We start from the raw sequence: 17,702 nt of genomic DNA, 5'->3' as shown, positions 1-17,702 counted from the left end.
GCTACTGTCTGTGACCTCTCTTAGGGCCCTTACTACTGTTCACTTTCAAATTCCTTGTGCAGCCCTGCCAATCTCTTTTCCTACTAACAAATTTAAGCTTCTTGAAGGAATAATCTATAATAATATCTATAGTCTAATTTATCCTGGCCTGTATCAACTAAATGGCATTGCACAACGTGGGTGCTCAATGAATGCTTCTGAATTAAGAGAAATAATCATTTTCCAAAATTATACTACTTAGAATCATTGACTGAAATAAGTGAGCGCCTATCAAGGCTTTTAAAAAGTTGCTTTGTTTCTGGTCTATGTGCTGGGGAATTTGCAATCATATGAATTCACAGCAGGGTATTTTTGGGGGAGGGGCATTCTGTGTTTTGTTAAGAAGAAAAAAATGACTTTAAAAATGTGTAACTTTTAAAAGAAACATTAATAAATGGCTATTACTTGTTTTAAAAGGTTGCTTTGCTTGATATGATTCACTTTTTAAAGTATTATTTATTGTTTTATAGAGATTAATCTGCTTTTATAAGTTTCATTTTCAAATTACATAACAATAATAAATTAAAACAGAAAAGATTCTATGAAATTCTTAAAAGCATTTACTCACTACAGTATAAGACAGAACATGTGAAACTCAGAAGTTGACATCTAACACTGACCAAATAGAATTTCACCAAAATAAGAACAAAAAATAATCACAAATAAAAGTTTTAGCTAAAATCAAATGTCTACTCTCTTGTGGCTTGCTAACCAACTTTAAAAACATGAAAAAGCAAAAGGGGAAAAAGAATCAATAGACATGCAAACAGCCTCTGAAATAAGAGAAACCCAGAAGTATCTGAAATAAATCATTCATTTACTTCCAGGCTTTTAATACTATCCTTTAAATGTGCAACATAGTAGTAGTTTGATAGTAATTATACCCACATGTAACCAAGTGCTCAAAATCCTTTTAGACTGCTCACCAGACCTTTGCCCAGGTAGAACTAGCCAGAAACCACATGTTGCTCCTTTTCTGATTCATGTGAGAGAGGGGTACCAAGCCGAGCAATCAGAGAAAATGGCTCCAGAGAAAATATTTGGAAGTTATTTTGGGAAACAGGAGAGCACTTTTAAAAATCTTGAATGGGGACTTCCCTGGTGGTGCAGTGGTTAAGAATCCCCCTGCATTGGCAGGTTCGATCCCTGGTCGAACCAGGGTTCGATCCCTGGTCCGGGAAGATCCCACATGCCGCGGACCAACTAAGCCCGCGAGCCACAACTACTTAGCCTGTGCTCTAGAGCCCGCAAACCACAACTACTGAGCCCACGTGCCACAACTACTTAGCCTGTGCTCTAGAGCCCGAAAATCACAACTACTGAGCCCACGTGCCACAACTACTGAAGCCCATGCGCCTAGAGCCCATGCTCCGCAACAAGAGAAGCCACCACAGTGAGAAGCCTGTGCACCGCAACGAAGAGTAGCCCCCGCTCGCTGCAACTAGAGAAAGCCCACGCACAGCAATGGAGACCCAAAGCAGCCAAAAAAAAAAAAAATTAAAATACGTTTAAAAAAATTTTTTTGAATGGACAGAATCAATAAATCAAGATTAAGCTGCTATGAAAAAGGTGCAATCTAAGAACAAGCAAGAGTGGCAACAGTAAAATTCCTTTACTAAGGAGAGCGTAATGTTTCTGTTCATGCTATTCCTCTCTGGAAAACCCTCCTGACATCCTTTTGCATCAAAGCTACTTTGTAATCTTCCTGCCTGAAGCCTCCCCCAGCTATTTCTACCATACTTATGCCTCTACTGTAACCTGAGGCTTTAAGCTGGGGGCAAGAGCTCTGTAGTAAAAATTTTTGGTAGACTTACTGTGCCCAGAGGCTTTCACAGGAGATACTAAAAAGCAGAACAAAAAACCAAAAGCTTAAACAAATAAATCTGTTGATTAAATGCAAGGTGTATAGTTACTTAAAAAAAAGAAAAAAAGATGGTGAGACTAACCATCTTGACCTGTGGTTCTGTACTGTATCAGGGATAACATTATTAGTAGCAACCTGTGCATATTCTAAGTCTCAATTCAGATAACTGTTTGACCTAAACCACCTTTTTCTTTTTTTTTTGGCCCTCAAGGAAAGACCTTTAGGTCTTAACAAAGAAGTCATTCTGGAATAGAGAGACAGGAAGTAATAATTGTTTTAAAAAATATCCAGGGATTGCCAAAAGACTAAGAACAGGTTGTATCTGTAAATGGCTGATTCCTTTCTTTTTTATAACTAAAAATTACAAAGATGACTCTGGATATAAGCCTAAAGTGTAATACTAGACACACAGGGAGATCAGATGAGTAACTAGAGTTTCATTTAATGAAAGAAAGCCAGGCATGTACTTCCCCTGTCACACATGAGATGCTGACCTCAGAAACACATTCTACACGTTCTAAAGAGGCTTAGAACATCAGATCTGAGGAGATAAATGTTCAAAACGCTTTAACATAAAAATCAGATACGCTCCTAGACCAGAAGAGAGTGCAGTCAGCTACCTCGCTCACTAAAGGCTCGGTGGGAACAGGTGTGGACTTGCTGCTTTCTTCTTACCTTCATTAAAGGTTTCCACACGGCGTGATCCTGGAAACTGGTTCGAAGCTGCTGCACAGATCTAGATAAACTGTGCAAACATCTACAAAGAATAATCAAAATTAGCTTCACAAGAAGCCGAAACTTTTACTTTTCAAACACACCGCTTGGCATTGCACAATTACTAATATACACTTCAAGTTTATCTACAGACATCATTAATTCAACTACTTCAGGACTTCACAGGCTTTTCAGGCTAGCTTCTCTGTTAAATAGTGTTACGTACTGTACGAATTCACCTGAGAATACTTTCAAGTAACATTTGGATTCTGTGCTTACTCGGTGAAGGTCCGGAAAGGAAACAGGTTAAACACACGGCAAAGGATTTTTATTCAGGCCATTTAAAGCTCATACCTGACGGCAGCTAACCGCACCTTGACACTAGACTCAGACAAGCCAGTCACAATTCGGTCCATCATATTTTCAGTCTCAATGATCTGGAGAAAAAGGTTAATGCTGCATAAATAACAACACGAAGATGACAAACTTCACTGCTTGTAAATGCAAGTATGTTAATGTCCATTTTAAGTTAATGTTTTCAGCAAGAGTTTTTGCCTCTGGAACAATCATTTTGCAGTGGGGGCAGGCAGCTCATCAGAAAGGTAGGGCTACCCCACCAAGGACCTGCCAGACTGAATGACAGGCTTATGGGCAGATTATGTTTCTTCATTTATTTTTAAAGACACTTAAAACAATAATTACATGTGATAAATATTGCAGAGGTGTTGCATAAACAGTATTGAGAAAAAGCAAGATATTACTGAACTACCATTGGGCAGGTTCCTGCCAGAGTTTCTCCTCCCAGAGTGAGTTTCTTGAAAAATCACGGTCCACATTCAGCCCTTATGAAAAGCAATCTGTGGGTTTCTGACAGAGCCACCCTGTGGCTACTTTCTTACCAAGCAAATGGAAATTAAGCTAAATATTTAGAAAAGTAATCCTTGCCAAATTTCACTGTAGCACCAAGTCCTGCTACATGTAATCATTACAATCATGAAGCTTTATTTTTTTTAAATTTAAAAACAAGATAGCCTACGATTTTCCTTCATTAAACAATGCATAGATACAAAATAGTGTGCGGAAGAAATTAAGTTTAATTTGTGTGGTCCCATGGAAAAACAGCATATTAAGAAAAAATGCTAATGCTATCAAAACACAAATATTAACAAAAACAACTATTATTTGTTGAGTACTTCGATGTGCCAGGCATTGTGCTAATAAGCATGTTACATTATGTGACTTAAAGCCTTTTGTAGGCATTATTATTCCCCATCAGCACATTAGGAAATTGAAGATTCTAGATAATCCAGAGTTTGCTTAGGATCACGGAGCTGAGACAGGAATCCAGGCATCTGACTCTGGCGTCCTTGTGCTCAGCCATGCTTGTAACACCGCCCTGGTTAGAGTAGTCCCCTGCTCCTCAGGTAGCTCCCAGTGTGGGCAACACATTAACGGGAGTCATTACTTTCACCTGGGAGGACACGTAGGACCATCGCCTGTGGAGTTTAACAAAGTCCCAGGCCAATTAAATCAGACTCTCTGTGGCGGGGCTTAGGCACCTGTATTTTTTTAAAAAGCTCCTCAGTTAGAATCCAGTGTGCAGCCAAGGTCGAGGGTCACTGACCTAGACTAAAATGAGAGGAGTTAAAGGCTGACCTCAGAACAGGAGAGGGTGGGAAATCTCAGGATGTTCCAGCCGAATGGGAAGAGAAGAAAATAGAGTTGAAATGAACAGTGCCTGGGAGAAGATTACCAACTATTAAGAACAGGGAACCACACTGCAGTTGTAGGGTAGGAGGAATGGTCACTATTTTAAAAACATCGTGATTTGCAGGTTCCGAGGTGGCTGAAGAAAACTTACATATTGATCTATTTCTCACTCCGAACCAAACCTAATCTCACCGTTACCTTTATGCACATCCACCCTCTGTCCTCATTGTCACTTCCAGCCCCGGAACGTCTGCCTATCTATTGGACCCTCATATACCTTTCTTTCTCACCTGGATGCCCTGCTCAGATACTCCACATATTAGATTCCTTTCCACTGTCCTCCCACAACTCATTCCTGCTTCAGATCCCAAACTGCTGGTATTACAGTAGAAAACCCACCAAACCCGGCTGCCTGGTCTCTCAGGGCACGCCATCCCCCCTCAGTGGGGTCCTCACCGAAGGCCCACCAGCCTTGCACTCCCCTGCAGGAGACTCCCACACTCCTTAGGATGTTTACCTCCTACCTGTTAACGCTTCCTACCTCCCTCACACCCTCAGTCCCTCTGCGCTCACCTCATTTTTGCAGGGACATTGCTTTCTTTCTGGGACACAAGTTGCCTCAACTTTCCCCTTCTCATTAACGTGTCTCCATACTTCTCTTCTTCACTCCTGTACTGTTGAAGCTGGGTACTTACAGCTCAAAGCCCTGCCCCCTTCCCCACCCCTCTTTCTTGCATCTTTACTCTGCCCCACGCCACTGGATCCTCTTCCTCAGCCTGCCCCACCTCCCATTCCCACTCCTATTTAAAAGACATAAGTGCCCAAACATTAACCTCTTTAAGCTACAGACCTCTCACCCCTTCCCTTCCTTAAATGGACATGTGTCCCAAAGCTCTGTTCATCCTTACTCTACTTAAATGATACTGCTGTGACTTCAAAATCAGCTTGATATGTGTAATTCTCTTTCCTGACCTCTAGCTTCATATTTCCAAGTGCCTGCTAAACACAAACATAAGTTCCACAATGTTTGGTGGAACGTCTAACTCACTATGTCCCACGCTGAGTTTATCTTCCCTCCCTAAGCCTACTCTTTCTCTACATCTGTCTGTCTGTCACTCTAATAGTGTTATTATTCTCCCAGTCACCCAGGCACTACGTTTGTGTCAATTTTGACTCCATCTCTTCCTGAATACCCAATCAAGTGATTTTGCACTGTACACCTTATATTCATTTCCTTACTAGTCTCACTCCAATAAACTAGTTAGGACCTTATTACTATTTGTTTGGGATTATAGTGTTTTCCAAGTTATCTAATCTTTTGTGCTACAGCAACTGTCAAAGACTGGTTGACTGACAGGTTACTTCAATCAAGGACTAGCCACTGTTCTTGAAAAAGACAATGCCAAACCAGGACCTTTAGCATGGGATGGAAATTAAAACTTGGGGCAAAAGTCTCAGGCACTGGATAGCTAGATGCAGAAGACTGAAAGCTCCTTCCCAGTGGCTTGGGAAATAAATTTTACTTGAGAATAAGAAGGGATAACTTGGGAGAAACAGCTGCCTGTACTGAGTGTAATTACATTATCAGAAAATAAAGCGATGGGGGCTGGGGCAGAGACAGGGACACATGATTACTCTCCAAGAACTGAGAAATACTATTAGACTGGCTCCTGGTGCTTAAGAAACCTGGGCATGGGAAAGACTTGAAAGAGACTTCTGGATAATATTGACCGGCCACATCTAACCAAAGATGTAAATCTGACAAGGCACAGGACAGCTGTAGCAATCATGTAGGCATATAGACTTGCTCTATGCTTCTGAGCAACTCAATTGACCTCTCTGGGCCTTCAGTAAAATGAGAGGATAGAGCAATGATTATTTTACCTCCAATTCTTTGCAGTCAGGTAAATAAAAATTGTGTTAGTCTGTTTGGGCAAAACTATCATGTTCAGAAGTGACATGGGAAGCAAGGTTGGTTAGAAGAGACTGGAGATAGTGCAGGACAGGGGGACAAAATCAGGGAGTAGGCAAGGAAGGGCAAACAGGGCACAGCTCCTATTTACATACCCGCATTTACCTATTCAGCAAATATCTGAGTGTCCACTGAGTGCTAGGCATGGTTTTAAAACTGGAAGATACAATGCGGGAGACAGAGCCCTTGTTCCCACCAAACTTACAGTGTTGAACAAGCAAGTGCAATTAACTGTTCAAGTGCTATGCCACTTGAATCTATGAGAGATTCACAGGCCATGGGGCTTAAGGCAAACAGAGTGAAATAAGCACAAAGGGTAAGTAGGAAAAACATCCATTCTCAAGAATGGGAGTTTTACTATAGGCTGGCAAGTGGCCATTAATGACCTTACCAGAGAATGTTCTGGCTCAGGCCAGAGGACACTGGAGAACTATGTTAGTGGCCAGTCACTGCGACACAGAGTGGAGCTTTGAGCTTTCTCTCAAGTTTCTTGGGGGTGTGGAGGCTGACACTTTGGGCTGGAGGAGGGCTATAAGGTGGCTGGAGAACTTTTCTCCTGATTTAGGATATAAAACAGTAGGGCTATCTGGAAGTATATTCCCTTCAGACTACAGGTCACAGTCTATCAAAATATCTGCAGGAGGAGGCCCAGATTTGCAACTAAATTCGTCATGGAGGAACTTCAGTAACGCTACTAGGTTTCCAGAAAGCACACTAATTGAGTGTCTGATCTACTTTCTCCATCAAGATATCAGTCAGGGAGCAAGTGGGTGAAAATAATGCAAAATCAGAACGTGAAATGAATCTAGGATTCTAATCCAGAAGAGTATCCTAAGAGGCTATGTGAAGGAGCAACATGATCTAACTGCAACTGTAGCCTTGAGGCTACTGAGAGTGCCTGTGCAGGGATAAAAGGAGAATTATAGTGAGTACACTAACCAAAATGAGGATAAAAATGTGATTAGGAGGTAGGGAAAGGTTTGGAATCAAATCCACAGAAAAAATTTTCAGGTCAGCTGGGAAGGAATTGGCAGTGGACGCTGCCATAGCCCTCTAACCCACATGAAGGTCTAACAGAGCACTAGATAGCTTCTCAGATCTGGGGTTGGAAAGCCAAGTACAATAAAACACATTTTCAACGACCCCAGTACCGTGCTGTAAAGCCTTGATAATAATGGACAGCCAAGTCCTAGCCCCCGCAAAGGATCTTTAGGTCTTTCCAGGATATAAGAGCAATGCCAAGTGGGGCTTGAAGTTGTTGTGCCTCATGATTCTTGTTGGAGATTCCTCAGCCATAGCTCAGCAAATATGCCCTGCGGCATAGCTTGTTGAATCTGCTATAAAAGAGGGAGACAGAGACAGAGAGAGATACACAGACACTGTGCCTGGCCGGGAGGAATATCAGTAGTGGACTGAATCCTCAGAGTGGAGGAGCCATCTCTCTATCTCTGCTCTTTTAGAGGACTGGTTTGTACATTTAACTATAGAATTAAATCACATAAAATATGCTGTACCCTAAACTGACCACACTTTAGGTCAATGGACTAGGTGCTGTGTACCTCTCTGCTGGTGTCTTCATAACTACATGCTTTTGCTAAGCTTTCTGTCTCTGACATTGCAGCTCTTGCAGGAGTAGATGAAGATCTACTGGAACAGCATCTGAGGCCCCTGTCTTGGGACAGGAGATCCCTACAGCCTGGGGGAGAGAAGGGTAGTCAGCCTAGAGGGTCATGGGGAAAATGCAGAACCCAGATAATCCTAAGGCAGAGGTTCATGGCACACATGGGAATGTTAACAAGATAAAGGTGGCCTTCGCTTAAAAGGGAATTCCCTAGCCCTCCATGAGCACTAGTGGATCCATAATTAACTTGTGGCCACGTCATATACCATCTCTTCCTCAGAAAACTGAAGAAATGAAGGATTACAGAGTTAAAACAAACAAACAAACAAACAAACAGAAAGACAAGACACGGCTATTCTTCCAGCAAGACCCAGGATGAAGCATTTTCCAGGTACTACAAACTTCAGAGTGGACTCTGAACTGTGATGAAACCAGATCAAGCAGAAGATGTGGAAACTGAAACCAGGCAGATTCTTAGTGGTGTCACCGAACTTCTCAGACAACTCAAAGCAGGTGGGCTCGGAGTCAAGGGAGCTGGATTTTCTTAATGTCAATTACTTATGCTAACGTGCACAATGGCCAGGCAAACACAATTTAATTCCAAAGGGGCTTTTGTGAAAGGTTCCTAGAAAGAGTTCCAACAGAGGATAACACGACAGAACTCTCCAGAAAGAGTGAAGACTTGGAATCAAACTTGGTAAGTCAGGAGAGGTAGCCATCTAAGATCTAAGATGATAAGGTACCAAATCCAGAAGGTCTAGTTAAAGCAGCAAGGACTAAGCAGCCAAGCAGAGTGTAGCACAAGGAGGTCAGGAAGAAAGAGCAGGTGTGGCAAGGAAAAAGGATCTGCAAGAGCCCTGAACCTGTTAGGTGCAGATGGCAATGCTTCAGTTTCGTAAGTGTCAATGTCGATGGGTCTCAGAGGGCACACACTTGAGTCTTTCCTACTTGGGGCCACTTACTTAAGGTCCAGCCCCTCATCTAACTTATCTTTTTTAAAGACGAGCCCTATGAACACAAGATCGGATGACAGTGCAGTCGATTGGCTTTGGAAATGAGGTAGAGGCTGGGAGGAAGGAGAAGGGTTAAGAGATAACAAAGTGAACACTAGAGTGAGATAAACACATACAGCCAGCTGATCTGGTTGACTGAGTAGCATTGGTAAGGTACTGGGGAGGGATCTATTCCTAAAAATGGAAAACCAACTTTCCTAGGTTTTAGGATGTGACCATTCTGATTTTGCCACAGAATACTTAAGGATATGCTGCCATGCATATCATGGAAATGCTTGAGCACTTAATATTTATAATTCCTGAGTACATCCTCATGCCATGTCCCCTTTATTAAAACAAAGCAAAACAAAAACCCCGAAGAGCACATGGCCTTTCATGAATCAAGCAAGGGCAGCTGCAGTGCTTGCTCCTAAACAAGTTCAACTGGGAAACCAATCCTCTTTCTGCATTCTTCTGCATGGTGTTAATGGCAGCAGATACAACTCTCTGAAAGAACTAAATGCATTTACGGCTGTTAATTTTTAGTTGAATAATGTTAAAATCTACAGAGGTCTTAGAAATAAACTCATCCAACTTCTTTAGTTGACAATGAGGTCTTTGAAATTCAGAAAGATTAAGTCACTGGTCCAGGTTCTCTAGGCAAATCTGAGGCAGAGCTGGGGCTCCACCTGGTTTTCTTACTTCCAGTGTGAGGTCCTTTCTACTCACTGCACTTAAGGATAAGATTTTTGCTTAGCCTTAGTAACTAAGTTGAGGGCTGAATTTGAAAATAAGGAAAGAAGAGAACTTAAAAAGTCAGCAGTGCTGTGCAAACTACATATTATATACTGACATCCTAGGCCAAAAAAGATTAGCATATATTGTAAAAGGCAAGAGAGGTCACCATTAATAAACTGGACTGACAAGGGAAAAAGAAAAGGTACAACTCACAGGACTTACAAGAGAGAAAAATGACAAATCAACCATTCAGCTTGGGTTGGAGTATAAACGCCAAAGGTCAGAGAGGATGCAAGTCAATGAAGAAAAGTTAAGAAAACACTGTGAAGAAACCACCAGAGTGAGTTCCGCTGACTTTTAAATTCAATTCCCTTATAATCTGATCTCCATTCTAAAATCAGGATCTAGCTTCAGCAGATACCAGCTAAACAGAACTAATATTCTACTGTTCTCAGGCCACAAGCCCCATCTGCTCTGGATGAGAACTGCAGGTTTTCCCAACCACAGCCTATCCTATGTCGTATCTTTGCCACTGCTCCAATTGAAGATTTTCTGACATTTTCCTCTAGCAAATATTTAAAAAATAGAGGGTAGTTTTTACCAGAGGCTCTTTTTTTTTTTTTTTTTCCTAGAAGGTCACAGCTTCTCTTAGGACAGATCACTGATCAAAACATTATATTCCGGAGTCTCAGTAAACATTTTACAAAGCATTTCTTCCCTTCTCTCAGTCTTTTATAGCTCTTTACACCCACATTCATACCAGACTTCTCTAACTCCACAATCTTGGGAGACAGGGTGTTGGGAGAAATACTGGGTTGGCCCAAAACTTCGTTTGGGTTTTTCTGTAACATCTTAGCCAGAGAAATTGAAAAACAAAACATCGTAAGAGTTGATCTGCAGGGTCTCCTTTTGGTCCTTTCTCTTGAAAGCACTGAACTAAATTAACACCTAAGCTCTCCTGCAGGTCTAAGCCTCGGAGCAGTATCACCTCACTTTAGGAGTGGAGGACAAAGGGGAGGGGGTTCTTAGGGTGGGCCTGTTTTTAAGCTTCTATATTTCATTCTTGCTTTTAAGCCTCTTTAAGTGGTATTTTGTAATTTCTACCTCAGGACCTTTTTTACCTTCTTAATAGCTGGGAAACTTCATTTATGTTAAATGCTTAGAAGAAAAACTCGAAGTTCTAAACTTTTCTACACTTTAGGGAAAAGTGGTAGAACTCTCTTGGCCCAACCTGTCCTTCTCCTAAAACCAAAAATATAAACACAGTGTGTGAGAAATACTTATAATGTCTAAAAATAAATCAACACTTCCTCTATCAAAAAAATATTTCTCTACACATAAGAGTTCAATTTTTAAAGTTCAACCATTAGCTTTATGGCAGAATGGAACCTAAACAGCTGCTGATTTACACTTGTATTTTAGCACATAAATAAAACCATTATAAGTGACTATTCAAACAACAGAACTAGAAACGTCCCTTCCATCTCTTACTGTTTGCCAGGGATCTGAATGATGCACTGCCCTAAGAACTGTGCAACACGACGGCCCCGCTCAGCCCCTACTCTACACAAAGCTGTGCACGCCACAGCTTTGTGTAAGACCTGTAGTCTTAATTATCCTACAGGTTGGCTGGCTGAATTCTAATGTCCAGACATACACAATTTACTCAATAAATACAAGCATAGTATCTACCAAGTACTGCTTTTGTGGAGCTTACATTCCAGTTATGAACATTACAGCTTGATAAGAGATAACTACTAAAAGAAGATTTCAAAATGCTGCCTCAAGTTTAAATCTACTCCATAAGGAAGCTGTCTACAAAATAAAATTCTGAAATGACATCATTAACTCTGGATGCTTCCTTTCCAGAACATTAATTTACAGTGTAATCATGTCAAGATAGTGGCCTTAGAAAAACATTTCCAATTATGCAGAAGGAAGACAGATACGGAGATCTTTCATTCCTTAATACCTTGGAAGGAAAAGGTGAGAATGCTTTTAAGTAAACTTCTTTATAGTATATAAATGGACTTCAATTACAGCCTTATTTTAATCATATTTGGGTGGATCACGGCAAAACTGGCTTTCAATGCAGATGGGACTTTTTATACACACCCAAGGCCCTGGAATTACTACACAGCAATTTAGTGTCTCATTCCTTAGTTGCTTTAAATTGTAAGCTCCCACAAGTACACACTAGTCTTCTGCTTCATTCCTGGGCACAAAGGAGGAGGTGTATCATAAATGCCAGATGAATAAATGGACATGATTAAAGCATCTCATTATCCACTTTGTACCAAAAACTGTGTGAGAGAAAAGACACATTTTCTGAATCTGATGCTTTGCAAACACTTAATACAAACTATTAAGTTTTCTGAATTCATAGCACTACTTCAGACTATCACACATTCTCCAGTGACACTTCTTGCCATTTCATATCATAATTTGGCTCTAGTAATGGCATTTAATTCTACATGAGTAAAGTAATGAAGTGGTTAACAGCATAGGCTTTGGAGTCAGAGAGACTGGGATACGATGCAGGGGCTATCACTTATTAGCTGGGTGGTCTTGGTCAAATCACTTGTCTCCTGATCTGCAACAGCTATCTTACAAGGTTGTGTAAGGTTTAAGGGAGATAATGTGCTAACGCGGATTATCAGCACAGTGCCCAGCACACAGTAAGTGCTCAATAAATGGTAGTTCTGTTAAATTTGGTTTCCCAAACAGATTATCTCTTGATGTAAATACCTAAATTACATGCCTTTTACATGCCCCCATACCACCTAACACAAGGCTTTGTATATAGCAAAGGCTGAATGGATATTTGCTTAATAAGGGAACTGGATCTTAATTTTTCTCATTGGCATGGTGAAAAATCTTATTCTGGCAACTCTGCTAATCAATACACAGAATCTAAGATTTCCTACCATAACCAAAAGCCATAGTTATTACCCAATTTGTCTGGGTTCTGTCACATGCCAAAATCATTCAAACAAGGGAATCGGCATATAGGAAAGAATCCAGTGACAGTGTTATACTGTCAACACTTGATAATGCCTCTCTTTCAGGAAGTCAGACAACTCATCTCCGCGCCCCACCCCCGATCCTGGGCTTTGGTAGGGTCCCATTTCTTTCTATAGTTCAGTACAAAGAGGCAAATGGGAAATGCAGTTTTTCATCAAACTGGTTTATGGTCGTTTCTGTTTAAGCTATGCAGTTTTCGCACAGGGTGGGCAAAGTTTTTCTGCAAAGGGCCAGATAGTAAATATTTTAGGCTTTGTGGGCCTTGTGATTGTGCAGCCAACATCTCAACCTGCCACTGTAGTGCAAAACAGACACAGGCAACACATAAACAAATCAACATGGCTATATTCCAATAAAACTTGATAGACATTTTGTCAATTATACCTCAATAAAGCTGAAAAAAGATAAAGAGAGAAAAACTTTATGGACACAAATTTGAATTTAATTTACTTTTCATATGTCAGGAAATAGTCTTCTTCTTTCGGTTTTCTTCCTCCAACCATTTAAAAATGCAAAATCCATTTTTAGCTCACACGCTACAGGATAATTACATAGGTAATAAGTACCCACAGGATATAGTTTGCTGACTCCTGTGCTAGCATTTTAATCACAGGAAAGAGTGTAGCACTGGTTCTGGTTCTTCATCACAAACTCAATCTTCTCAAGGTCTACTACTCCACAAATTTTATCATCCCAAACATTTCATTCATTTCCAGATAGAAAATTCTTGAAAATCCAACTAAGTCACTAATTTTAGTTCTATAGATCTAATATAGACCATATTTTAGCCCATTTCTTGGTTTATAATCACCTGTCTTAGATTGTAAATAACTAATGAAACAATCAATCTGTACTTCCTATTTTAAAAAAAGAACAAGAAGTATAATTCAATGATTTATGCAACTACAATACCACAAATAACAGTAAAACACTCAATTTTATGTCTCCATTTAATGAAACTCTGAAATATAAGTTCATTACTTGATTTTATAAATACCTCTATTCTGTATATAGCATTATCACTCCCAGGTTTGCTTCTTTCAGTATGCTGAAGGCCAAGGGTCTCAATACTGTGGGCAAGTGGCAAAACCTGGTCCTGTCATGGTGAACTCTTTAAAAATACTTACCATCATGAATCAGTGTTGCAGAGTTCATTTAAAATTCTTTGGTAGATTAGCTTTCAGACGATAACTAACAATTTAACCACAGATTAAGTCAAGGAATTCTGAATTCTGAATGAATTTGTTGTTATTCAGTAGCAGAACCAAGTCCTGAAGGGTGCTACTTCTGTGGTACCGTCGAAAACCTTCAAAATGTTCAAGGCATTTGTTTCAACATGTAGACTAAGGCTCAGAAAGAATTTTTTGCATCTGCCTGATTTCACGGCAGAGACAAATACAGAATTTTGACAGTGTACCTTTTAAATGATCATTTAGAATTACTGAACTTCACAAAATGTTTTAAACTATAAATTCATGGTACAATTATACTGTTACAGAGAAGACCAACTAGTAATAAAAATCAAGCTATAACAAATGATTAAAATGTTCAAAGTGAAGTGCTTATCAAGTTTTTGAGATAGCGGAAAGATATTAAGAAAAACTGACCTAAATTTACAAATATACTTTAAAATCGTGTAATTTCTAAAACATAGGAGATTTACATTTGTTCAAAATTTGAACACATGTATTTGAGATATGGTTTCATATGAATGATGACCCTTTGGAGAAATGACATCTATGGCAACCACAGACAGTAATAAGTAATACTTAGATAAACAACGTTAGACAGAATTTGGCCTCCTTACTTTTCTCAAGACATCTACTACTTATGATACTAACAAATTATTGATTTATATTGTATATTCTATTTAACTCCAAGAAAAGCAACATTATATTTGGTGCTTCAGAGGGTATGCTACAGCAACAAAGAGTTTTGAAAACAAGTATTTTAAATATATTTAAAAATATAATTATAAGAGTAAGAAGACATCTTGTCATTTTAATAAGAGATAAACTAAAAAAAAGAGCTGATGCTTCTGAAGTATAAATATTCTTTTTACTAGAAGGAATAACTAGTAGTCTTGGAAATTTATAGCATAAAATCACTGTTTTCACTGTAAACCGTGTTTATTTATGCCCCAAAACTGTTCAGCTTTTCTCCCAATACTTAAAAATATATATTTATTTTTAATCTTCCAATGAAGTTATTTAAGATAGTCTAATAAATGCTTCGATTTACTGAGCACCTACAGGCACCATGCTAAACATTTTAAATACATTAGAGCTCATCCTCACAATGTCCCTGTAGATATAACTTCCTTTGCTAGGAAAAAGAGAGTAGAAAAATTCGCATTCTTCTTTGTTTTCCTTTTCTTTTCTTATTTTTTTCTCCCTGTACTTCTCAAAAAAATTGTCCAGGAAAAAACAATTGTTCAGTTTAAAAAGAAAAAAACATCTCACGCTTTGCTACCTTCTTCACACACGTCATGTACAAACCACTGTGACTGTTCCACAGGCATCCCCCGCCCCCGCCAAGGAGTAAAACTTTAAGATTTTATGTTATCAATTCTTGAAGATATAAAAGAAAAGGCATTTAGAAAACATTAAAATATTAAATTATTAATTTCCAAATTGATTCAAGGACTGCTCCATTGATATCACCATGTCCATTTTAATTGGTTCCAAATAATTCTTTGAGCCCCTAGCAAATTCTTACTGGCCATTCCTTACTTTCCTCTGACTTACTGAGGTTTTATTATAAAGGCTGAGTATTAAGGCTGTGTCTTTATTCCTCTTTATCTCACCTTACTGTTTTCCCCCTCCCTCCACCGACCTGACATTGTTTATATAATGTAGGCAGTTCAATCAATCTACGTAGAATTGAATTAAATTTCTGACCTTCACTAATTATGATTTTCATAAAACTCTGGCATTCATTAATTGAGAATATTTTATACAGGTGTATATCACTTTATAGAATAGGTTGATTCCTGACAGTCGGCCTAATTTCTATAAACCAAATCATACTTTTATCCCTAGGGGAAAAAAACTGGTCCAGATTCACACTTGTGAATGCTATAAATTTTTAAAAATCATACATTTAAAAAGGAAAAAAACTAAGAAATAATGGTAAAAATTATTTCAAAATTAAACAAATACCATACCATAAAACATATTCTCTTTGACCTACATCAGAGAAGTAGAAGACACGCCCTTGGTATTGTCTGCCTCTTGAAAATGGGAATTTCCTACATTTTCTCTATGCTAAGTATAGTGAAACCCCTTGCCTATGTGATCAGATGTAGGTTTCCTCTATTTTAAATCTCCTCTCTTCACATACCCGTAAAATTGCTAGCAAAGTTATGAAAGTTCTTAATGCAGAGAGGCCCATATATAACACAATTAATAGTGCTTAACAATGCAATTTTGCAATATAGTTCAAATATGCATTTGTCCATTCATCCATTCATTCTTCAAATATTGGTAAGTGCCAACTATGCACCCCATAGTATTGTAGATGCTGGGAATACAGTGAGGAACAAAATACAAAAAATCCCTGCCCTCATGGAGCTTACATTCTAGTTCCTCAAAAGGGATCTCCAGCTAAAATGTAAGTACTCAAAATCCAAGAGCAAAGCTTTCTGAAAAGCTCCATTAGTCAGATATCTCAAAGGAGCAAAGGCTACAGTAAGTACTACATTTACATTTGTAATATGTTTTATTTTTATCAAAAATAAAAATAACATCCTGTTAAGTTTATTAATTTCCTTGAATTTTAATTTATATTTAAAATTTCTAATTTTCCTCAATTTACACTTCCTAGCTATTTCTGATAAATTCTGCAAGCTCCTTGAAGAAAGTAAAAGAGAGACCATCCTTTTAAATTTCCAACCTAACTGATGATCAACAGGTACCAATCAAGTGATGGTCTTCAAAAAAGCAATTCTTTGTTATAAAACAATGGGCCTCACAATTATAGGCCTGCTGTAATTTGCCACTGCTGCCTCTGCATGACTTAGCCAACTGACTGGGGTTTTGATTGAGATGCCAGTACTTAAAATAATTTGTTAGTTGTCTTAACTTCTTTGTTACTGTCCCATTAACTGAACTCATGCTTCTCAGTCAGCATTACTATGTGGTAAAGACTACCATTAGAGACTATAGACTTTCCCCGCGGCAGAGATTACAGCTAATTTTTACCTGGCATTTCTGTCAGTGCAGTTACTGCTAATGTGCTCTGGACCCTTCTTTCACCAAGCTCTTAACTCCTGCTCTGCCCTTGCTTTCCCTAACCAAAATCCTTGAATTATTCTAAGTTTAATATGGCCAGGCCACATCTGTTGTCAAGGTGAGTGGTCCTTCATCTTTTCTTGGGCTTCTTCTCCCTTTTCATGTCACAGCCAATGGTAATGTTCTCCACTTTCACCGCAGGACTCTTTCCACCCTTTCACTGACAGGACACCACAGGAAATCAGGAAATTTGTACCTATGCCACAGAGTGATAAAGGATGCCAAGCTAGGAATTAGGAGACCAACTTTGCTCTGCACAGAAGGATACAGAAAGATCCAGGTGTATTAAAGGAAATATCACTCTGTGTATGATTTCCGCATTTTCATTTCCATATTTATCTCTCTGTATCCACTCAACAATATTTATTGAGTGCTTATTAGGTTCCAGGGACTGTTTGTTATACAGTTGGTTTCTTCTAATGGGAACACACTAACACTGCTTCAAAGCAGGAGTGGTAAATCTCTGACCTACAGGTCATATTCAGTCTTCAGCTTAATTTTGTGTGGCCCAGAGAGAAGCTATTAAGAAATGAAATCACAGCAGGCCTTTTGAAGTCTTTACAAGCAATAAGATAGAGCCATAATTCCATGAAGAGAGGAGGCTTGTATCTTTCTCCTTTACTGCTGTGTATACCTCTCACTGTCTCTATCTCTTTGCTCTAGTTTTCTATTCCTTTTGCCTCATTCCCTTAACTGGTCATAATAGGGCAATGAGATATATGTTACTTCCTGTATT

The 17,702-nt window shown here is 39.2% G+C and overlaps 1 protein-coding gene across 1 annotated transcript in view; it reads right to left on the bottom strand.

Moving 5' to 3' along the window:
- Positions 1-17,702, bottom strand: part of ARMC8 (armadillo repeat containing 8) — a 66,683-nt gene that overhangs the window by 25,137 nt on the left and 23,844 nt on the right. The window contains 2 exon segments of the mRNA XM_036849818.1: positions 2,579-2,660; positions 2,972-3,054. Coding sequence (XP_036705713.1) covers positions 2,579-2,660; positions 2,972-3,054 — 165 coding nt within the window.

Source organism: Balaenoptera musculus, chromosome 4 (genome assembly GCF_009873245.2).
Source record: "Balaenoptera musculus isolate JJ_BM4_2016_0621 chromosome 4, mBalMus1.pri.v3, whole genome shotgun sequence".
NCBI classification, from domain to species: Eukaryota; Metazoa; Chordata; class Mammalia; order Artiodactyla; family Balaenopteridae; genus Balaenoptera; species Balaenoptera musculus.
The sequence above is the reverse complement of the archived record's forward strand: the minus strand, read 5'-3'. Positions and strand labels throughout refer to the sequence as shown.